This window comes from Podarcis muralis, chromosome 18 (genome assembly GCF_964188315.1).
Source record: "Podarcis muralis chromosome 18, rPodMur119.hap1.1, whole genome shotgun sequence".
NCBI classification, from domain to species: Eukaryota; Metazoa; Chordata; class Lepidosauria; order Squamata; family Lacertidae; genus Podarcis; species Podarcis muralis.
The window spans coordinates 6,500,159-6,524,588 of NC_135672.1; the positions used below are offsets into that span (position 1 = coordinate 6,500,159).

Consider the following 24,430-nt stretch of genomic DNA (forward strand, 5'->3'; position numbering starts at 1 on the left):
GTTTTTTCTCCTCTCCCCCCCCCCCCCGACCCCTGACCCTCCCACCCACCCACCTTTCCCTTTCTTAATTTTGACTTGCTTTTCTACGTGAATCGGGGTTTGAAGCGGCGAGAACTCGCCCAAAAGGCTACCCCACCCTCCTCCCCACATTTCCAATCCTTTGCGACCCCTTGCAAATTGTTCCTCTTCCATGGTAAAATCTGGGTGGATCCGGGTCGGGGGGGTGAGGGCTGGGCACGGGGGGATAAATGATGATGATAAAGCAAAAAAGCAGGGAGACAATGGAATCAGAACCTTCCTCAGAACTTGCCTTCCAGCACGGGAGTTCGGTCTCAGGGCAGGCTGCGGGGGTCGCTATTGCCCAACAAAGCTCGACTCTCCGTTCCTCTACAAGCAGGTCTGTAAAAAACAAAAAATAAAGCTTGCAAACCCCCCCCCCCCCCGCTTTCTCCCTTCATCCCCTCATGGATCCTTTTGGTTCTCATCCAGGTCAAATAAGAAAGAACAGCACAGGGTTTTTTTTAGAAGCTGGCTGGAAACTGTCTCTCCAGAGTCTCAGGCCAAGAGGAGGTCCTCTCAACCTTAATCTTTCCACCCGCCTCCCCGCAACCAGGACTTTTTGCACACAAAGTGTGTTCTCTGTCACTGAGCTAAACCGCTCCCCTCCCATAAAAGAAAAGCTGTAGAGATAAAATTGCAAGTTGCAAGAGCTCTTCTCTTTTCCGGGTGCCAGTCTAGCGTAACATGGCACTTGGCACTGCCTGCACACTAAACTGTGGTTTGGTGCTGCATGAACAAGACTTGGGCCACCTTAGCAGCATCCATTTAAACGCAGGGGTCAGCAGGCTTTTTAAGCAGGGGGCCGGTCCCTCAGACCTTGTGGGGGGCCGGACTAGATTTTGGAAAAAAATAATGAATTTTGCTCCCCAAATAACCCAGAGATGCATTTTAAATAAAAGGACACATTCCACTCATGTAAAAACACGCTGATTCCTGGATCGTGCGCGGGCCGGATTTGGCAGGCGATTGGGCCGGATCTGGCCCCCGGGCCTTAGTTTGCCTACCCATGATTTAAAGCAGCGGTTCTCAACCTGTGGGTCCCCAGATGTTGTTGGACTACAACTCCCATCATCCCTGAGCTCTGGCCTTGCTAGCTAGGGGTGATGGGAATTGTAGTTCACCAACATCTGGGGACCCACAGGTTGAGAAAGGCTGATTTAAAGGGTTATGATGCTTCTTCAAAGAGCCGTGGCTCCTCTCACAAAAGTGATGAGGGCTATCATTTCTTAAGAGGTGCTGAGACTTGTTAGAAGGAACCCTCTCCCCATCCTTCCCTCCCACTGAGCTGAAATCCCCTGTGAAAAGATATTGACGGTTAAACCGCTCCGGGAGATGAATTGGGGCCTCCTAACCAACTCTCTAGGACGCGGGTGGCGCTGTGGGTAAAAGCCTCAGCGCCTAGGGCTTGCCGATTGAAAGGTCGGCGGTTCGAATCCCCGCGGTGGGGTGCGCTCCCGTTACTCGGTCCCAGCGCCTGCCAACCTAGCAGTTCGAAAGCACCCCCGGGTGCAAGTAGATAAATAGGGACCGCTTACTGGCGGGAAGGTAAACGGCGTTTCCGTGTGCTGCGCTGGCTCGCCAGAGCAGCGATGTCACGCTGGCCACGTGACCCGGAAGTGTCTCTGGACAGCGCTGGCCCCCGGCCTCTTGAGTGAGATGGGCGCACAACCCTAGAGTCTGGCAAGACTGGTCCGTACGGGCAGGGGGTACCTTTACCTTTAACCAACTCTCAGCCTACTTCAGAAACTACATATCCCAGAAACTACATATCCCAGGATCCTTTGAGGGGCAGCCATGGTTGCTTCAAGTTGTATCGATAATGCTTTAAATGGTGTGAATGTATTCATGCCCGTTTTGAAGGAAGCTCGGCTGTCGTTTTGTCCAAACTGGCTAGCGTAAACTCTACCCTGAGAAGCCAAGATCAAACTTTGGATTCTGATCCTGGCTCGTTGGCAGGGCATGAGACACTTAATCTCAGGGTTGAGGGTTCGAGCCCCGTGTTGGGTGAACAATTCCTGCATTGCAGGGGGTTTGACTAGATGATCCTCTAGAATTCTGTTAAAAAACAACAACAGTGCCCGCCACCCTACAGTGCCCAGACAATCGGGTGCTGTCCAGCTATTTTGGACCACAACTGGTATTGACGTGAGTTTTATTCATTCATTTATTTCATAAAACTTAAACACCTCTTGATTTAAAAAAACAAAAGAAACGCCTAAGCAGTTTACAGAAAGAATCAAACAGTAAAACTATCAGTTAAAAAATACCCCATAGAACCATGGAATTGTAGAGTCCAACCGACTGTGCCACTTAAAAAAACACCTTTTGCCCCAAAACACATGTTTTGGGGTGGTGTGAGAGCACAGCCCCCCAAAATTGTGTCTTTCGGGCCCACGATCTCGCATGAATCATGTGAGTTGCGCAGGAACGCAGACCCAGGAGATGGGTTGGAGGTACGCGACTCCAAGGAAAAGACCAGAACCACCTGCTTCCTGTTCTTGACCAATCATTGTTAATCTTTACCTCCGAACTGGAAACTGCTTAGTTAAACTTGGCTACAGTTTGATCCTGACTTCCCCCGCAATAAAACCATAGTTTAAACTAACCACCGTTTGCTGTTTTCGTTAACAGTAAACCATGGTTGGTTTAAACCACAGAGCCTAACCGTCCATAGCAGTTTAATAGTGGGGAAATAAACCACCTTTGGGCACTCTCAAGATGTCCTTAACCTGGAAGCCTTCCATGACTTCTGTAACATCTCCACCTCATGACCAGGAGCTGAGATGGTGTTGAACCCATATTTTCTGTTTTGTAGTTCTTTCTATGACACCTTCACTCCAAATGTTCTCTTCCACCTTCCTCTCCGCAGCTTTTGCATAAATATGCTCCCCTTTCCTCCCAGTCAGCCAGATGATCATCAGGGGAGGGGTAGCGGGTATCGTGAATTGCTTCACACTAAATGTGAACGCCCCCCCATTCCCCCCCCCATGGGAACATTTCCTTCCTGGCCACTTTGCAAGGAGAGCGCTGAAACGCTCTCTTTATCCCCCTGGCTAACTTGAGAACAACGATTTGGGGTTCCCTTCAGACTTCGATTCACAGCATTGGTCTTTGTTTTGAACTATGGTTTACCGGTTTTACTTAATTCTGGTTTGTTCTTTCTTTCTTCCTTCTTCCCTTTCTTCCCTTCCCCTGTTTTCCCACCCCTCCCCTCGCAAGTGCAAGTCTCCCTTCAGTTCCCCTGTTATGTTTCCTATTATTATTATTATTATTTAGGTGTGTGTGTTTTTGCATTCATTCCTGCCATTTGTTTTCCACCTGAACGCCGTTTGCTGACCAGATCTGCTCCGGTCAGTTGAATACCTCCCAAGTTTTCTTCCCCTTGCTGCTTCCCTTGTTACTCCCATCCCTTCCCAAAAAACTGGGTTCCCAACCCCGCAGAATTTTTTTAAAAACCTCATTCCTCCTGCCCCTTTCCCCGCCTCTCGCCCCAGTTCCCTCTCTAGCCACCCCTAGATCATGAGCAGAAGCATTTAGATGATAGGCAGATGCCGTGACGCGGGTGGCACTGTGGGTTAAACCACAGAGCCTAGGACTTGCCAATCAGAAGGTCGGCGGTTCGAATCCCCGCGACGGGGTGAGCTCCCGTTGCTCGATCCCTGCTCCTGCCCACCTAGCAGTTCGAAAGCACGTCAAAGTGCAAGTAGATAAATAGGTACCGCTCCGGTGGGAAGGTAAATGGCGTTTCCGTGTGCTGCTCTGGTTTGCCAGAAGCGGCTTAGTCATGCTGGCCACATGACCCGGAAGCTGTACACCGGCTCCCTCGGCCAATAAAGCGAGATGAGCGCCACAACCCCAGAGTCAGTCACGACTGGACCTAATGGTCAGGGGTCCCTTTACCTTTACCTTTACCACTGGCTGGCAGAGCCTTGCAGTGTTTCAGAGAAGGGGCATTTCCAGTCCTACATGGAGATGCCAGGAATTGAATCCAGTCCGAAGATGCTCTTCAGTTGAGGTAGAGCGTTCCTTCCCCTGAACAGATAAGTCTCTGCATGGTTCAGAGTAAAAAGGGGGTGATTTAAATAGGAATATAGAAAGCTGCCTTGTAACAAGCCCACTGTAATGAGTGGAGCATAGCTGTCAACTTACAGATTTGAAAATAAGGGACCAGCAGCCTCGGAAATAAGGGATCAGCAGCCAAAATAAGGGATTTTTAGAGCACGGGTATGTTCGACTTCTGAGCCCCTCCAAGCCAAAGGCAGAAAGCCCAGCCAGCAGCCAAACGAAGCCTCAAGCGGTGGTTCCCACAGCGCAGCAACCCGGCAAAGGGGATGCAGCAAGGAAAACCACCGTCACCTCTGTGCTGGGAAGCGCTGAGCAAAGGAGAGTCCCCAGGCAAGGCGGCCGATTTGATCAGCACAAGGCATGCAAGCTCCACCCCCCAGTCGTTCTTAAGACTCCTTATTGGGTGAGCAACGCAGCCAAGCAACACAGTTGGAGCCTCCCTCCTCCCTGACCAACAGGGAGCTGCTTCCTTTGAAACCTGGGAAATTTAAGGGACATCATCAATAAGGGACAGCAGCGGGAAACGGCGCTGGGATAAGGGACTCTCCCGCCAAATAAGGGACGGTTGACAGCTATGGAGTGGAGCTTAAGGCTGAATACAACCCAGTGAGGTTGCAGGAGGGATTACTTTGAAATCTTCATAAAATTGTAAGGCAGGCTTGTTAAATCGGGGTGTGGGGGGTGTTTCTCTTGCAGCAGGGCCCTGGACATTGCAGGGCCCCCACCCAGAAACCAGTTCCACAGCCTTTAGATCACTGTCCCCACCCACTTCTGGGGCCAGTGGGATAACAGGAGATTTTCAGAATTCCTACAAAATTTAAAAAATAAAATAAAATATCGACCCGCCCCTGCCTGCTCCCACCCCACCCTGGAAAAAGCACCCTCTTCTCCTTGCCCTTTTTGCCCCCCCCCCAACCCCATTTAAAGGTCTGGAAAGCTTCGTCCTTCCACCCAGGAGGTGCGCTGGGCATCCATCCATCCATTCTTTCGTTTGTTTGTTTCCGTTCTCGAAGTTGCCCGTTTCCATGGACTTGTTTTTCCTTCCTCTTATGATTATTATCAATTGTTTTATTATTATTATTATTATTATTATTATTATTATTATTATTATTATTATGCCAGGGCTGCGATGTGCCAATGTTAAAACCTACTGTGCATTGGTTCACATCGGCAAGAAAAAATAAATAAAATGAGTATGCAGCATTTTTAAAAAGTGGGTTTCCCCCCCGACCCTTAACCCTTCTCTCTGTCTCTCTTTCTCTCTCTTTCTCTCTCTCTCTCTCTCTCTCTCTCTCTCTCTCTCTCTCTCCTGGTCTCTTTTTCTATTTCCCTTACCCATGTGGGCATTTGCAGTGCCCCACAAACCAGTTCCAATGCTCTCCATTCTCCTTTCCTCCTCCTCCTCCTCCCTGTCTCTGTCTCTCTCTCTCTCTTTCTTCTCCTCCTCTCTCGTTCTCTTATCTCCATTCTTCTCTTTTGCATGATGTTTGTGATTCTGAGAGCTGCATCTATTGATGGAATCATGTCAGATCTTTCAAAGAGGCTTCGTTAGGGTTTCACTGCCCGAAAACCACAAAAATTTCATTAGAGTTTCTCATCTTTTCCCTCTCGCTGGCTCTCGCCTCGCCGCCACGTTCCCTCTCGCCGTGCACACCTCTGAGTCGCTTTGTGGAGGTGGGGGTGGGGGGTGGGGTGAGAACAAGAAAGGGGGGGACCCCTCACCCCCACCACCCAGAGGGGACACCCTTGTGAACTCCCCACTTCCGGTTTGCAGGCTAGATTTTGGCCACCTCCAGGGAACAAGCCCTCTTTCCCTCCCACCCAGCTCCCAATCCCACCCATTTTTACCTCCCTTAAGTTTGGGGGGGGGGGCTGCGGCAAGAACTGCTCTGTCCCTCCAGTCTCCCTTTCTAGAAAGGACCAGGGCTTTGAGCCCATGCAGATGTTCATTGTGCCCCACATCTGCCCAGATGCTAGGATGGGGAAGCCGCAGGCCGGCCGGACAGCCCCCAATTCGTCGGACTACCAAGTCCCACCAGCCCCTGCAACCAGCATGGCCAATGGCCGAGGTACAGTGGTGTCCAGACTTCTTTCAAAGAGGGCCAGATTTGATGAAGTGAAGGGCCGTGAGGGCCAACCAATGTTGTTGACCTTTTTTAGGATTGAAGTTGCTGAGGTTTTTTACCCTAGGAAATTAACTGCCACAGAGGCCGGATTAAACCGACCAGCGGGCAGGATTAGGCCCCCAAAATGGACTTTGGACATGCCTGGCTGTGGATGATGGGCATTGTAGTCCCGCAGTATCTCGAAGGCCGCAGGTTCCTAATTCCTGACCTGAGAAGCAGGTGTTCCCTGCTGCACGCAAGAGAGGGAAGAATGCCTCATTTACGAGAGGCATTTCCTCCTGAGAGCAGAGGATGCTTCTTCTTAGCTCAGGGAGGGGTAAGCTGTGCCCCCACGCCAGAGATCTTGTTGGAGTCCATTTCCCATCAGGGGATGGTGGGAGTTTTACTCCAGCGGCATCTGGAGGGTCGCAGGCTCCGCAAACAGGGCTGCTTCTTCTTTCCACCAAAGCTCAGTGGGCGCCATTGTAAGAGAACAAGGGAGGCCTTCGTGGTGAGTACTTTTTCCCCTAGAAAAACAGCACTTTCTGCAACCCCTATCCTAATGGGTAGGTGGGTCTTCCTTCCCTTTTGGAAAGGCGACGTGGATTGTCAGTCTACCCTCTCAAGATTGTTGTGGCCGTGCGTGGTTCTGTGTGCGAAAGATGCACCAGTCTCGGCACGTGTGACCTTCTCACTTGAAAATTTGCATTCCCCTCTCTTTTTCCAGTCTTGCTTCCCCCGTCCACTGTTTTGTTTTGAGGGGTGTTGGTCTCTGGAGGGGGCCAATTTAGCTTTGCAAGGGTCCGCTTTGAAAACCTGGTTTCCGATTTGAGGGAAGGTCCCCTTCCCTTCGCCTCCGCCGGAAAGGGGCCTTGCCGAAAATGTCGGGGAAGGGGAGTAGAAGGATAGCCCACCCCAACGTACGCAGGGAGGGGGCCCCACAGCCCGGAAGTGCCACGCCCAACTTCTTTTGCTCTCTTAAAGATGAGAAATTGCTAATAAATTTTTGTGTATTTATTTGTGCTGTGATGGGTCTTAAAATCGATCAATGGACTCCTGTTGCTATGAGATACCGCTTTTATGTCTATATTCTACATATCGTTTGTGAAAGTAAAATTATTTTCGAAGTTCTGTTCGTTTGGTTTTTTCCTTTATTGATTGATTATCATTTCTCGGTATTCTGATGATTTTTAATTTCAGCTTCTTTTTTTTGTCCCCCTCCCCCTTTAAATGAAGGAACGACAACAAAATGATAACAGCTGAAGCCCCATCTGTATTTAAAATCTCTTCTGCTCTTCTTTCCCCCTTATCTTTCTTTTCTTTTTCTTTTTTTCCCTCTCTCTCTCCTTTTTCTTTTTCCCCCCTTTTTTATTTTGCTTTTGTTTTTGTTACCTCTGTGCCTTTTGTCCGCAGTGCGTCGCGTGGCCCCGCGCTTCTCCATACCTCCCTCCAGCCACGAGATTATGCCTGGAGGCAACGTCAACATCACCTGCGTGGCGGTGGGCTCCCCCATGCCCTACGTCAAGTGGATGCAGGGGGCGGAAGACCTGACGCCGGAGGACGACATGCCCGTGGGGCGGAACGTCCTGGAACTGACGGATGTGAAGGACTCGGCCAACTACACTTGCGTGGCCATGTCTAGCCTGGGCGTCATCGAAGCCGTGGCACAGATCACCGTGAAATGTAAGCAAGGCTAATTTTCCCACCGTCGGGCGCTTGGCATCACGGGGGCTCCGCTCGCGTCTTCCCGGCAGGTCTTCACAGCCCTCATGTGGCCATGGGTCCAGTCTGGTTAGCAGAGACAGGGAGAGAGGTGCCCTCCCACACACGGCCGGACTCCAACTCCCATCAGCCCCCAGCGAGCAGGACCAGCGTGGAAGAAGATGGGAGTGGGAGCCCAGCAAGATCTGGAGGTCATCGTCGTTCTCTATCCCTTGCCTGCGTTTGCCTCCCAGGTGGAAGGAGTGCTGCTCAAGGCCCCTGACTGTTTTGGCTTCCCAGCTTGTCCCCTCCCTCGCATTTGCACGCCTGCCTGCGATTTCTGCATCGCCCATCTCTCTGTCAGTTGCTCCTCCTTACTTGTTCTGGAGAGCTTGCTTCCTCTGGGGCCTGGAGTGGTGCTGCTGCCAGGGCAGAACTTTTGGGCAGTGGTCAGCGGGGCTGGGGCTCCCGGGCTCAGTCGGCTGGCACCCCTTTGCTCGCATGCGTAGAGAAAGCATGAACGAAGCGTTCAGAGATGCATCTGTGCGTGATACCGCTGCTAACCATCTGTCAGGTCAGCTTCCGCATGTCTCCCAAATCGCCCGAGAGCTAGCAAGAGGCTGCCGCATGAGAATGAAAGCCCTGGGCTTTTCGGATAACTCGAGATGTGGCCAGAACACACCTTGGGTACTCCATGCATCCGTTCTTAAGTGTGCACGGGTTTCCTGTGAATTTTGCATGAGCCTAGTGTCTTTCTGCAAGCGTTGTATGATGCATGACGGTTCACCTCCCGTTCGTTTTTTAATAAAGCATGTGGCGTTTTTGCAGAGCGACGACAGCAAAAAAAAAGAAGGCAGGCCTCTGCCCCCGAGGAGAATGCAGTCAACAATTTGACACAGGGATAAGAGGGAGCTGGGAAACGAGGAACGACTGGGGGACAGAGGATGCGCACTTGGTTTTGGGTTGTGTTCAGGCTTGTAGAGAACAAGCTAAGCCAAAGAAGTTGCTGAGGAAGGAGGCTTTGACGGGTGGTTCTGAGAGGGGCGGGGGGGGGCATCAGATACGTGTTCTCTAATGGAGTTGCGGGGGGGGGGGCTCTTGGAAGGGGTTGAACCTGAAAGCCCCGAGTTCAAACCTTGCCATCGCCAGTGAATAGGCTCAAGGAGCAGAGACTGGGAAGGACCCTGAAGGGAGAGATTGTCGGTCAGCAGAAACTCTGGACTCTGTTGGCCAGTGGTCCGACTCAGTAGAGAGGGGGCTTTCTGTGCTCTCTCCCCTGCCCCAGCCGCCCAATAACAAACTGCATTGCAGAAATAATATTGAGCAGGGTAATAATAATAATAATAATAATAATAATAATAATAATAATAATAATAATAATTTATTATTTATACCCCGCCCATCTGGCTGGGTTTCCCCAGCCACTCTAGGCGGCTTCAAACACAATACTAAAATACAGTAATGCATCAAACATTAAAAGCTTCCCTAAACAGGGCTGCCCTCAGATGTCTTCTAAAAGTCTGGTAGTTGTTGTTCTTTTTGACATCTGGTGGGAGAGTGTTCCATAGGGCGGGTGCCACCACCGAGAAGGCCCTCTGCCAGGTTCCCTGTAACTTGACTTCTCGCAGGGAGGGAACTGCCAGAAGGCCCTCGGCGCTGGACCTCAGTGTCCGGGCAGAACGATGGGGGTGGAGACGCTCCTTCAGGTATACTGGACCGAGGCCGTTTAGGGCTTTCAAGGTCAGCACCAACACTTTGAATTGTGTGTATAAACATAATTTGCCCCCTTCCCGCATGAACAGTAGTTTGACAGTGGAACGGGCTCCCATGAGAGATAGCAGACTCTCCTTCCTTGGAGGTTTTTAAGCTGAGGTTGGGGTGCCCATCTCTCATGTATGATCTAGTTGAGATTCCTGGGTTGCAACGGGTTGGACTGGATGACCCTTGAGGTCCTTTTCAACTCCATGATTTCAGGATTCATATTCTTTCAAATTCTCAACATTATTCTACAAGTAGAATTGAGAAACTTCCATTTAGCAGAATGTTCAGTCTACTGTAATACGCAATATTTCTTCCTTTGCGGCATTCGTTTGTTTTCTGCAGCCAATTATCAAAACAAATGATGCTGTTCGTCCGATCCACATTTTGTTTTTCTCTTAATTTGCCTAACCACCTCCCATTAGCCTTTCAAAAGACCAAACCATTTTTCTGTGTGGTTGAGACTAATCTACCAGATTCTTGGCTATTGATATTATGTTCTAAAAGAACGGGAGTAATTCCTGTCTCTTCCCACTTCCCTCCATGCTCCCTAGTACGGTGGATATTTTGCCCTTTCCAAGATGTTTTCCGAGCGAGAGGTGTTCCAAAATGGCGGCCACGCTCAAGGCGCTCAGCTCACACCTGGCTGCTCCTTTCAGACACTCACAAAGCAAACTGTTGGTTGGTGGGTTGTTGCTTTTTAGCTCAGAGCTCACGTTAATGATTCCAGATGCTGAGCCGAGCACTTTCCCTTTTGATTGAGCCGTTTAAGGAGGATAATAAACTGTGCCTAACAAGGCTGGGAACATTTCTCCAAACAGCCGCGCCGTCTATAGACCTGCGCTGCCGGCTCCCTATGCCCTAACGCACCAATTAGGTGCAGCATTTATCATATGGCGCCCTGCTGTTCGCATTTGGTTTTCGTTTCCCTGAGTTTTTCCTCTCCCGGTTTGTTTCTCAGCGCTCCCCAAAGCTCCAGGAACCCCCATCGTGACGGAGACGACCGCGACGAGCATCACCATCACATGGGACTCGGGGAACCCCGACCCCGTGTCCTACTACGTAATCGAGTACAAGTCGAAGAGCCAGGATGGGCCCTACCAGATCAAGGAAGACATCACCACCACCCGCTACAGCATCGGGGGGCTCAGCCCCAACTCGGAGTACGAGATCTGGGTGTCGGCCGTCAACACCATCGGCCAGGGGCCGCCCAGCGACCCCGTGGTGATGCGGACAGGGGAGCAGGCGCCGGCCAGCGCCCCCCGCAACGTCCAGGGCCGGATGCTGAGCGCCTCGACCATGATCATCCAGTGGGAGGAGCCCGTGGAGCCGAACGGTCAGATCCGCGGCTACAGGGTCTACTACACCATGGAGCCAGACCAGCCGGTCAGCAATTGGCAGAAGCACAATGTCGACGACAGCCTACTGACCACCGTCAGCAGTCTCCTGGAGATGGAAACCTACACCGTTCGGGTCCTGGCTTTCACTTCCGTGGGAGACGGGCCGCTCTCGGACCCGATCCAGGTCAAAACCAAGCAAGGAGGTGAGTCCTCGCCGAGCCAGCGTTGTGACTACAACGCGGGTCCCACCATTTGAATGCAGCACGTTCTCAGGAAAAATCATTTGCTAGGCGAGCGTTCACACGACGAGTCAACGTTGATTCCTACAAATTTATACAGTCATACCTTGGGTTATGGGACGCGGGTGGCGCTGTGGGTAAAAGCCTCAGCGCCTAGGGCTTGCCGATCGAAAGGTCGGCGGTTCGAATCCCCGCGGTGGGGTGCGCTCCCGTTGCTCGGTCCCAGCGCCTGCCAACCTAGCAGTTCGAAAGCACCCCCGGGTGCAAGTAGATAAATAGGGACCGCTTACAAGCGGGAAGGTAAACGGCGTTTCCGTGTGCTGCGTTGGCTCGCCAGATGCAGCTTTGTCACGCTGGCCACGTGACCCGGAAGTGTCTCCGGACAGCGCTGGCCCCCGGCCTCTTGAGTGAGATGGGCGCACAACCCTAGAGTCTGTCAAGACTGGCCCGTACGGGCAGGGGTACCTTTACCTTTTTACCTACCTCGGGTTACAGATGCTTCAGGTTGCGTTTTTTCAGGTTACGGACCGCCGAAACCCAGAAGTACCGGAACGGGTTACTTCTGGGTTTTGGCGGTCGCGCATGTGCAGAAGCGCTAAATTGCACTTTGCGCATGTGCAGAAGCACTGGATCGCAACCCGCACATGTGCAGACGCGCTGTTGTGGGTTGCGAAGGCTGCGGGTTGCGAATGTGCATCCCACACGGATCACGTTCACAACCTGAGCGTCCACTGTAATTTATGTAAATGGCGGGGAGGTGGGGCACACACACAGGAAGACAGATTGCCAAAAAACAAGCAAGGAAGGGGGGGGAATGTTTTCTTGTTTGTCCAATCTCTCCCCCTTCCTCCCTCCCTCCGTGAAAGCAGGGTGCTGGGCCGTGATCCAGCAGGTCTCGTCTTACGTTCTTATATTCTTACCTACAACAACGTCTGGGTCTTTTCGTTTTTCCTGCTGTCATCAGTTCCCGGTCAACCCATGAACTTCCGTGCAGAAGCCAAGAGCGATAGCAGCATTTTGCTGACCTGGAGTCCTCCCCGCCAGGACATCATATTGAAGTATGAGCTGGTTTTCAAAGACGCCACACAGGCAAAACCCGAGGTAAGTGCTTTTTTCGCGGGGGCTTCTTTGTGGTGGCTCCCCTGGTGACGGAATGCTCTCTCCAGAGACACTCGCCTGGCACTTGTGCTAGGACCCATTCAGGGCAAAGAGCAGAACTCCCCGTCCTCCAAAGCCCTTTTCCAAAACAAAAACAAAACACACATTCTTTTTATTTCTTAGAACAATCGCACTTCCTGAGCCCCACTTCCTGGCTCTCAGAACTATTTTCCATATCGATTTCATCCTGCTTCTTATGGCTTTATGCCGGCTTGCACTAAACATTGTGCTGGCACCGCTTCCACGTCGATAGTTTTTAAGTTGTTTATTGATTGCGTTTTATCGTGTTTAATTCAGGGGCTGCCTAGAGTAATAGCGAGGAAGCTTAATTCCGGCGGGGGAGTCCCTGTTTGGCCTTTGGTACCCAGGCCATGCCCCTCTCTGTGGGCTCCCCCCATAGTCCTTTTTAAGGAAATTTGTAATGTTTTGATAGATAGATGATAGATAGATAGATGATAGATAGATGATAGATATAGATAGATGATAGATAGATAGATGATAGAGAGATAGAGAGATAGATAGATGATAGATAGATAGATAGATAGATAGATGATAGATAGATGATAGATAGATAGATAGATAGATGATAGATAGATAGATGATAGATAGATAGATAGATAGATGATAGATAGATAGATAGATAGATAGATGATAGATAGATAGATAGATAGATAGATAGATAGATAGATGATAGATAGATGATAGATAGATAGATAGATAGATAGATAGATAGATAGATAGATAGATGATAGATAGATGATAGATAGATAGATGATAGATAGATAGATAGATAGATAGATAGATAGATAGATAGATGATAGATAGATAGATAGATGATAGATAGATGATAGATAGATGATAGATAGATATAGATAGACAGACAGACAGACAGACAGATATAGATGATAGATAGATATAGATAGATAGATAGATAGATAGATAGATAGATAGATGATAGATAGATGATAGATAGATAGATAGATGATAGATAGATAGATAGATAGATAGATAGAGGATAGATAGATAGATGATAGATAGATAGATAGATAGATAGATAGATAGATAGATAGATAGATAGATAGATAGATAGATAGATGATAGATATAGATAGACAGACAGACAGACAGACAGACAGATATAGATAGATAGATAGATAGATAGATGATAGATAGATAGATAGATAGATAGATGATAGATAGATGATAGATAGATGATAGATAGATATAGATAGACAGACAGACAGACAGACAGATATAGATGATAGATAGATATAGATAGATAGATAGATAGATAGATAGATAGATAGATAGATAGATGATAGATAGATAGATAGATGATAGATAGATAGATAGATAGATAGATAGATAGATAGATAGAGGATAGATAGATAGATGATAGATAGATAGATAGATAGATAGATAGATAGATAGATAGATAGATGATAGATATAGATAGACAGACAGACAGACAGACAGACAGATATAGATAGATAGATAGATAGATAGATAGATGATAGATAGATAGATAGATAGATAGATAGATAGATAGATAGATAGATAGATACAGCAAGAAAAAAGAAGAAACACAAATACCAAATTACACACAGGAATAACCATAGACACATAATTTTCTTAACAAACAATAAAACATATATTGGTCTTAACACTAAAGACCCAACCTCCCATCTATTCCGTATTTCGATTTCATATTACTTATTGCCAATGCACACTTTTATCATAATTAAAATTTTTCTTAATATATCTAATTTTTTATATCTACCTTGCTTCTTTTACCTAAGTTCCTCGAATGCTGCAAGAGAATTTGAACTACTCTATTTATTTTTTTCAAATATTCTTTGAAAACCTCCCTTTTTGAAACAAAATCCCTGTTTTGATTGATTCTTTATTTTTTCTGACAGACCGTCTAATTCGGCATATTCTGTCAGCTTTTTGGATCCAGTCTTGTATAGAGGGGATTTGTAATGTTTTGATATTTTATTATGCTTTTATATCTGTTGGAAGCTGCCCAGAGTGGCTGGGGCAACCCATTCAGATGTGCGGGGTACAAATAATTAAATTATTATTGTTGTTTTACTTGGCCAGGATGTGCCCTTGATAATACCTCTTGCTTACGTGAGGATGGTAAGCAAATAAAATAAAACGCGCCCCTCTCCGCGACATCAGTTTGGCTGAAAAGGGTTTTTGGATAGAAATCCAGATATTAATCATAAAGACGGCCGAGTCGTTTACTCTCGGCTGCCGGAGCAGTTGCAGCTCATAACTGGAAGAGCGTAAATATCGACCGGCGGCATCAAAAAGTTTGGCAAAGTGCTCCTTTGGAGAAATGAGCACAGAAGCCACGTGCAGAAGATCAAGGGCATTTGAGAACGCGCGGAAAGCGTTCGTTGACTCTGCTGGTGTAAAAAGATGGTGCCTGCCCCCCAGCCACGCTGAGAGGTGTAGTGGTTAGAGCGCTGGTCTAGGACCTGGGAGAGCTGGGTTCGAATCTCTGCTCAGCCATGAAGCACGCCAGGTGTGACCGTGGGCCAGTCACAGCTCTCAGCCTGACCTACCTCAGAGGGTTGTTGTTGTGGGGATTAAATGAAGGCCAGGGGGTCACCACATAAATGCTGCTTTGAGCTCCTGGTGTGTAAATCCAGTAAAAACTAATAACTCAAAAAGGCCCATAATATATGAATCGCTCCATCTCAAAAACCTGTAAAAAAATGTAAAAGAGAAAGGGAGTATTAAGATAATTTGTGTGTGTTGTTATCGAGCTGTCCTAAGCTGCCTCCTTGCGTCTACAGTGGTACCTCGGGTTACATACGCTTCAGGTTACAGAAGCTTCAGGTTACAGTGGTGCCCCGCAAGACGAATGCCTCGCAAGACGGAAAACCCGCTAGACGAAAGGGTTTTCCGTTTTGGAGGTGCTTTGCAAGACGATTTTCTCTATCAGCTTGCTTCACAAGACGAAAACGTCTTGCAAGTCTTGCGATTTTTTTCCCGCTTCCCCCCCCCCTTTTTTCTAAGCCGCTAAGCTGCTAATAGCCTCTTAGCAGCTAAGCCGCTAAGCCTTTAATAGCCGCTAAACCGCTAATAGCGCTAATCCGCTAAGCCGCTAATAGGGTTGCTTCGCAAGACGAAAAAACCGCTAGACGAAGAGACTCGCGGAACAGATTCTTTTCGTCTTGCGAGGCACCACTGTACAGACTCCACTAACCCAGAAAGAGTGCTTCAGGTTAAGAACTTTGCTTCAGAATGAGAACAGAAATTTTGCTCTGGCGGCGCGGCGGCAGCAGGAGGCACCATTAGCTAAAGTGGTGCTTCAGGTTAAGAACAGTTTCATGTTAAGAACGACCTCCGGAACGAATTAAGTACTTAACCTGAGGTACCACTGTATCCTGTTGGTTTCGTTTGTATATTCAAAAATGTTTAATATAGTTGTTGTTTTTAAGTGTAGTTCCCCCTCAGACCCCCCCCCCTCAGATGCTGCGGAATTGCAGCTCCCATCACCATTGGCCATGCTTCTCATGAAATCGTTTAATTGCACGGTTTGAAGGGGACCCCTAAGGCTCATCTAGTCCAACCCCTGGCAATGCAGAAGTCACAGCTAAAGAATCCCACCGAACCTCTGCTTAAAAACCTCTGCGGAAGGAGAGCTGACCCCCTTTTCCAAGGCTGACCCCATTCCATGCTGCTGAGGCTCATGGGAGTTGTAGTTCGGGAGCAACGTAAACAGCGCGTTTGCAAGAACTGAGCATTCGCTGCAGGGAAACGGGTGTGCCTCTCTTGTGCCTGTTCACACTTTTTGCACTTCGGTTTGTCTCCCCGTTTCCCCACCCCACCCCCTTCTCGTCTCCCCGCTGCCCCCCTTCTGCAGACGAGGACCTTTGACCCCGTGACCTCGTTCACCGTGAGAGACCTGAAGCCCAACACAGAGTATGTCTTCAAACTGGCTGCTCGCTCGGCCTTGGGCATTGGGGCCGAAACCCCGGAGGTCAGGGAGCGAACCCTGCAGGCTAGTAGGTGTCTTTTTTTCCTTTCCACAAAATTCTCCGCCAGTGGGGGGGGGGGAATCCCTCGTCTGGGAGGAGGTGCGGATGGTGGTCACGGGATGGTGAGCTCGGGGGGAGAGCGGGCGCCGGAGGGCGGGCACGGGAAGCTGCGCACCTCGATTCGGTCCTTTCTCCTGGTGTCATCCCCTGGCACTTAATCGGAGGGTCTGTTTTGCTCTCTGGGCTCCGTTCGGTCCAAACCAGCTGGTGATCATGCGTGTTGTGTGGAAGTGTAGGCAGGTGGGCAGCCCGTCCTGGTCCTTCCGTCCGCACAGGTGTCTGCATTTAAACAATTTTGCAGAGGGCACAGGTGCATAGCTGTCAACCGTCCCTTATTTGGCGGGAAAGTCCCTTATCCCAGCGCCGTTTCCCCTTGTGGACGATGCCCCTTAAATTTCCCGGGTTTCAAAGGAAGCAGCTCCTCTCCCTCCCTCCCTGCTGGCCAGGGAGGAGGGAGGCTCCAACTGTGTTGCTTGGCTGCGTTGCTCACCCAATAAGGAGTCTGAGAACGACTGGGAGGTGGAGCTTGCATGCCTTGTGCCCATCAAATCGGCCGCGTTGCCTGGGGACTCGCCTTTGCTCAGCGCTTCCCAGCGGAGAGGTGACGGTGGTTTTCCTTGCTGCATCCCCTTTGCCGGGTTGCTGCGCTGTGGGAACCACCGCTTCAGGCTTCGTTTGGCTGCTGGCTGGGCTTTCTGCCTTTGGCTCGGAGGGGCTCAGAAGTCGAACATACCTGTGCTCTGAAAATCCCTTATTTTGGCTGCTGATCCCTTATTTTCAAATCTGTAAGTTGACAGCTATGCACAGGTGCCTCTTGAAGGAACTGATGATACCTGTCTCCCACCTCCCTCTGCACCAAGGGAACATTGCACTTCTTCTGTTTGTCCCCAAACCGGAGGTCCGCTGCCTGCTTCCTTTAGGTTCTGAGACGTTTCTTTCAAATTCCAGTCCGTTGCCAAACTTTTAAGTGGCAAGAGAGCCACCTGTAGCTGATGGGCTTGGGATGAATGGATGCGTGGCCTCTTAGTGGCCCACGAGGGGTAGGGTGTAAGAGTTGTTGTTGTCCCATATCGGGTGCCTTGTGCCTGTTTGGCGAGAATGTCCCCGCACCGGCGCTTTTGCCAACCCGGCGCCTTCCAGGTGTGTTTCGAACTCAAAGCATCTGTGGCGCGGGCCGAGCCACTTCGGCTGCATTCCCACAGCGGTTTGTTCCATTTCCGTGGCTTCCGCCTAGCTGCCAAGTTCGTATCTTGAGCTCTCGCACAGCGTAAAAGCCGTCCGCAGCCGGACGAAGAGCGTATTCGCTCGCTCGCGGGAAAGGGGAAGAAGAGTTCGCCGGTTATACGGAAACTGAACGCAAAACCTCTGTTCGGCTTTAGCTCTGGGAGTGGCTTTTCCGCTGTGCCGAAGCTCGAACGCAACGTGGGGAATTGGCCCCTAGGGAACGCAGCCACTGAGAGGAGCACATTGACAGCCACACGGGGCTTGTTGTGCAGAAGAAAGCAACAGAGCACTGATGAAGGGGAAGGAAAATGGCTGGGAGCCAGCGCTCCTTTCTTAAACCCCGCTGCCCCGCCGGCCCGACCCCTTTCCCATGATCCATGGCGCTTTCTAGCCTTTAGGACAAAGGCAGCCTTTCGGCCACCCTAACCCCTGAGTGGCGGAGGGCGCTGGGATTAATGGTGACACCAGGATGCAATCTGGTGGTGGTTTTAGTTTAATGGATTGTTTCTCTTCGCTGTTGTTTCCCCCCTCCCCTTCACCCACCTCTCCCCCACCACAACCGGGGGTGTCTACGCTCCCTGGCTGGCAGCACCCCAACCTGGGCTTCTCACGGATCTTTGCTTTTAACAACAACAGACGAGGTGGTTTTCACACACACAGGCACAAACATAACACACACAAACCCTCCTTTCTCTCTCTCTCTCTCTCTCTCTCTCCCTCTCACTTTTTATTTTCTATTTTTCCAACTGCATGATTGGCTGTGGCAGGCTGTTCTCTGTGTCTCCCTGTCTTCTCTTATCTTTGCTGTTTTTTAAATAAAAAAAACAACCCACAAAAACTTGGCCAGGGCTTCAGAGTAGCCGTGAACGGCGCGGGGTTCCTTTGAGTTGGAGCGGAAAGCAGTCTTTGCAGAGGGTTCTCCTCCTCTCAAGGAATCCTGCCTTATGTCACCACTAGGTAACTCTGCCTCCCTCTAACAGCCTTGTAGAGTCGATTTTTCTCCCCACGCTTCCTGTTGGCTCAGTTGGCTCTTCCTCGGCTTGATTTGGACGACTCTTCGTTTCTGTTTTCTCCCTGACTTCCACACCTCGATTCTACCCTTGCCCTCGCGCATCGTGGCTTCTGCACAGCGTGAAACCGGAATCATAGGTGCTGTTCTCACATGGGTTATGCCTGTGGAGGATGCAAAATTACCGTATTTTTCGCTCTATAGGACACACTGGACCATAGGACGCACCTTGTTTTAGAGGGGGAGAACAAGAAAAAAAATTCTCCCCCTCTCTGCTCAGCACCCCTTCAGCAAAGCGGCAGGAGCAACGGAGCCCCTTCCATTTCTCCTCCCGCTTCGCTGAAGGGGCGCTGCACAAAGAGGGGGAGAATTTTTTCCCCTTGTTCTCCCCCTCTAAAACAAGGTGCGTTCAACTGTGCTGCCCCCTGAGCTGGTGGGGCTGGCGGGGGGGGGGGGGAGTGCTGCTTTACCCCACCACCAGCCTCAAAGATCCCTGAAGCCTTCAGAGCGCAGCGCGAGTTCCCGCTGTGCTCCACAGGCTTCGGGTTCCTTTTGCTGAAGCCGGGAGAGCAAGACTCTCCCGGCTTCAGCGAAAGGAACCTGAAGCCTCCGGAACGCAGCACCGACCCCTCTCGCTCTCCAGGCTTCAGCGAAAGCAACGCGAAGCCTCCGGAGCGCGGAGGGAGCACTCCCTCTGCGCTTTGGAGGCTTCGCGTTCCTATCGCTGAAGCCAAGGAGCCTGCATTCGCTCCACAGGATGCACACACATTTCCCCTTAATTTTTGGAGGAGAAAAAGTGCGTCCTGCAGAGCGAAAAATGCGGTATCTCTGTGCTGTTTGAGTGAAAATCCAGCTCGTTTTGTGTTTGGGCGGGAAGCAGGGCTTTCTCTTTCTCCCCCCCCCCCCATTTTTAACCTTTATTAATGCTACTAACAAGCCAGAAATGTGATAGCAGGATACTACTGCCATTGAATTCTACTCAGTATTGATCCAGAGCAGATTCCAATGTATAGTTAGCAGAGTAACAACTTAAACACGTTGCAGGATTCCCCAAAAATAGACCAGAGGCAAATAATATTTCATCCAGCAGAGCTTTACTAAAGGCAAATGAGCCTAATGGTCACAAATCCAAAACAGTCAGTATCGGCACTGCCCATAAGAAATCAAGTTGCAACAGACTTAACTTAAACTTACAATAACTTATAATAAGTCTAAATCTTAACACTCTATACCAGGCATAGCCAAACTTGGCCCTCCAGCTGTTTTGGGACTACAACTCCCATCATCCCTAGCTAACAGGACCAGTGGTCAGGGATGGTGGGAATTGTAGTCCCAAAACAGCTGAAGGGCCAAGTTTGGCCATGCCTGCTCTATACCAGTGTTTCCCAACCTTGGGCCTCCAGCTGTTTTTGGACTACAACTCCCATCATCCCTAGCTAGCAAGACCAGTGGTCAGGGATGATGGGAATTGTAGTTCAAAAACAGCTGGAGGCCCAAGGTTGGGAAACACTGCTCTATACGGACGGAACACCACACCAGAAGGAAGAGAGATAGAAAGAGAAAGTGAAAGTGAAACCTTCTGGCCTTCCTTTTATAGTCAGCATGAGCTTGACAGAAAAAGATAACAGACCAGTTTAAGCCAGCGGCACTCAGCTTCTCGGAAGGAATAACCCAAACATCATTAACCTTCTGCCTGTTTCTTTCACACAGAGAAGCTTCCAGAACCCTCTTGAATTAAGTAGAATAGGAAAGATTTGAGTACTTGGGACCAGAATAATGAAACCGGAGGGCATTCCCACCAAAGATAATAGAATGCCCCTCCAGAGTTCACTACCATTCCAGCAATCCTGTGTCGATTGCGATGTGATCAGAGATACCCGCACAGTTGTGTGATGCCATCTATGCAGAACAGGGCCTTTTCTGTGGTGGCTCCCCTTTTGTGGAATGCTGTCCCCAGGGAGGCTCACTATGCGCCTTCACAACATATCTTTAGGCGCCAATCAAAAGCAGGCCCTTGGCTAATTAAACCATCAATGACCTTATATGGGTTGTTGCTTCATTTGTCATCATGCTGTTTTTTGTGTTTTTATACAGTAAAACACTCTGCAGTCTGAGGATGAAAGATGGTCTATAAATTTAATAAGTCGATAAATAACTTTGAGGGAACATTCCCTCACATATGATGAAACAGGTTTATAGGATTTAGCTAGACTTGTCTCCAGCGAAGGTATAGTTTATTCTCCGCATTTTATGTAATCCACTTTGTCCCCTGGCAGTTATACCTGAGCTAGGGACGCAGGTAGCGCTGTGGTCTAAACCACTGAGCCTCTTGAGCTTGCCGATCAGAAGGTCAGCGGTTTGAATCCCTACAATGGGGTGAGCTCCCGTTGCTCAGTCCCAGCTCCTGCCAACCTAGCAGTTTGAAAGCACGCCAGTGCAAGTAGATAAATAGGTACCACTGCAGCAGGAAGGTAAACGATGTTTCCATGCGCTCTGGTTTTCATCACGGTGTTCTGTTGTGCCAGAAGTGGTTTGGTCCTGCTGGCCACATGGCCCGGAAAGCTGTCTGTGGACAAACGCCGGCTCCCTTCACCTGAAAGTGAGATGAGCGCCACAACCCCATAGTCGCCTTGGACTGGACCTAACCGTCCAGGGGTCCTTTACCTTTTGCATATACCTGAGCTGCTTGTATCCAGATATGATTTTAACCTGGAGTTTCCACCTCCATTCTCTGCTGTTCCCAGCACACCTATAGAAGCTGCTCCGCATCAAAAGCACTTACATGCTAGGAAAAATTGGAGAAAGTTGTCTGCAGAAAGCCAACAGAAGCTCTTTTAAAGCTGAGCAGATGTCCGTTTTGGATTTTCTGAGAATTAGGAAGCGCTAGATTTTAGCAGGGAGAAGGTTTGGAGCGACAGCTCTTTCCGGTGAATGTTGTACGAATGGGGGTGGGATTGATGGGTGCACAAAGGATGCGCCCTGAGTAATGGCGTAAAAGGTCTTCAGCCAAAACGGTGCTCCGATGATAACGAATAGTGGTTGTTGCCTCTCCCCAGAAACCGTGGAGTTTGCTGGCGAACAACAGGAAAGAAAGTTCATTTCTGCTTTGGTTTTCCTCCCTTTCTTTTGTGTATAAAACCCATGTCTTAGAAATACAAGAAGGCTATAGTAAAAGGTGTGCGTTGTGGAAGAATGGTGTTTGGGTCCAGTAGATGGTGGTTAATTGAAAATCTAGGGGGGGATCTAGTTAAGTTACATTTTTAGCAAAACTGAAAATACGCAGTAGTTAATAATGGATGGATGGATGGATGGATGGATGGATAGGATAGAGAAAAAGAGATGAGGTTGGTTGGTTAGTTGGATGGGTGGATGGATGGATGAATGGATTATAGAGAGATAGATGATAGATATGATAGAGGGAGAGAGAAATGGAGAGAGAGAGAGAGAGAGATGATAGATAGATATAGATAGATAGATAGATTAGATAGATAGATAGATAGATAGATAGATAGATAGATGATAGATAGATAGATAGATAGATAGATGATAGATAGATAGATAGATAGATAGATAGATAGATAGATAGATGATAGATAGATAGATAGATGATAGATAGATAGATAGATAGATAGATAGATAGATGATAGATAGATAGATAGATAGATAGATAGATAGATAGATAGATAGATGATAGATAGATAGATAGATAGATAGATGATAGATAGATGATAGATAGACAGATGATAGATAGATGATAGATAGATAGATAGATAGATAGATGATAGATAGATAGATAGATAGATGATAGATAGATAGATAGATAGATGATAGATGATGATAGATAGATAGATAGATGATAGATAGATGATAGATAGATAGATAGATGATAGATAGATAGATAGATAGATAGATGATAGATGATGATAGATAGATAGATAGATGATAGATAGATGATAGATAGATAGATAGATGATAGATAGATAGATAGATAGATAGATAGATAGATAGATAGATGATAGATGATGATAGATAGATAGATAGATGATAGATAGATAGATAGATGATAGAAAGAAAGAAAGAAAGAAAGAAAGAAAGAAAGAAAGAAAGAAAGAAAGAAAGAGTGGTACCTCGGGTTAAGTACTTAATTAGTTCCGGAGGTCTGTTCTTAACCTGAAGCACCACTTTAGCTAATGGGACCTCCCACTGCTGCCCCGCCGCTGGAGCACGATTTCTGTTCTTATCCTGAAGCAAAGTTTTTAACCTGAAGCACTATTTCTGGGTTAGCGGAGTCTGTAACCTGAAGCGTATGTAACCCGAGGTACCACTGGAGGTAGATAGATAGAGATGATAGATAGATAGATAGATAGATAGATAGATGATAGATAGATGATAGATAGATAGATATAGATGATAGATAGATGATAGATGATAGATAGAAGATAGATAGATAGATAGATAGATAGATAGATAGATAGATAGATAGATGATGATAGATAGATATAGATAGATAGATAGATGATAGATAGATAGATAGATAGATGATAGATAGATGATAGATAGATATAGATGATAGATAGATAGATAGATAGATAGATAGATAGATAGATGATAGATAGATGATAGATAGATAGATACCTAGATAGATAGATACCTAGATAGACGGATTTAGAAGATGTCTTGCTTGGAGTCATCTGATCCATGGTAAAACCTTGCAAAATCCCTCCCCCCCCCCTCCACACACACCATTTATATTTTTGCATCCTCCACAGTTATATATCTGCCCCACAGCAGCAGGTCCTATGAGGACAACAGCCATCCAGATAATCTCACCCAAAGTTTTTCAGAGGCCTCGCACGCTCATAGCAGTGGTGATGGTAGTTCTGTTGCCTTCCTGTTAAATGTTTGGTTCTCCTATCTGTCCCGTGCGAAAGAAAGGACGCTGGAAAAGAGTTCCTCCTTGGCGGTTTTCAAATGTGTCGATTGTCGGAGATGACCCGAAAATGGGTCTTTGTCCTGTAGTGCTGTTGTTTGTTGGTTTGGTTTGGTTTTGTTTTGAAAAATGAAACAAGCATCAGTAGAAGAAGCAGTGTGGGACCGCGGTTAACCTTTCGACTCAGTGCTTGCCTCCTTAAAAGACCCCTCCCCATCACAACTTAGGAGAGGCATCCCTGGAAATCCTTTGGGAGCTCAGGAACCAGGGGAGAAGTTGGCAATGGTTCTGGGCTTGCTTCAAGCTTCCTTGCATGTCCCATTGGAGAGACCCTCTCACCACATTTTGGTTATTTTGTGTGTGAAAAGCACCTAGGTTTTCGTGATGGGGTGCAGGGATATCACCATTTCTCTCTCTCTCTTTCCCTTTCTCTCTCTTTCTCTTTCTCTCTCTCTCTCTCTCTTTCCTTCCTTCCTTTCTCTTATTAATTAGTTCAGAGAGGACTTGCTTCCTGGCTTGAAGACCTGGTTTGGGGTTGGGGGGGAGGATAAGAAGAGGAGCGGGGCTTTGTAACGTGGTCTTGTAACGTGGTGAAACCAATTCTTTTTGTTTCCTGGCTGGCTGTTGGAGGAACGAGTTCAATTCTTCCCTGATCCCGGTGGCATCCTTCGGCGCTCAGACCTCCCAGCTTGGGACAGGCTTTTTGTGTCGCTCCTTTTCCCACCCCCATGCAGTCGTCCGTCCCCCCCCTCCGAACTCCATACAGCTCCCTCCCCGCAGTCTTAAC

At 48.5% G+C, this 24,430-nt stretch overlaps 1 protein-coding gene across 7 annotated transcripts in view; it reads left to right on the forward strand.

Moving 5' to 3' along the window:
- PTPRS (protein tyrosine phosphatase receptor type S) overlaps positions 1-24,430 on the forward strand; it is a 295,013-nt gene that overhangs the window by 186,184 nt on the left and 84,399 nt on the right. For all 7 annotated transcript variants that reach the window (XM_077922007.1, XM_077922006.1, XM_077922009.1 and 4 more), the window contains 4 exons: positions 7,644-7,913; positions 10,651-11,232; positions 12,233-12,369; positions 16,306-16,447. In XM_077922007.1, the coding sequence (XP_077778133.1) occupies positions 7,644-7,913; positions 10,651-11,232; positions 12,233-12,369; positions 16,306-16,447 (1,131 nt within the window). The remainder of the gene's footprint in view (positions 1-7,643; positions 7,914-10,650; positions 11,233-12,232; positions 12,370-16,305; positions 16,448-24,430) is intronic.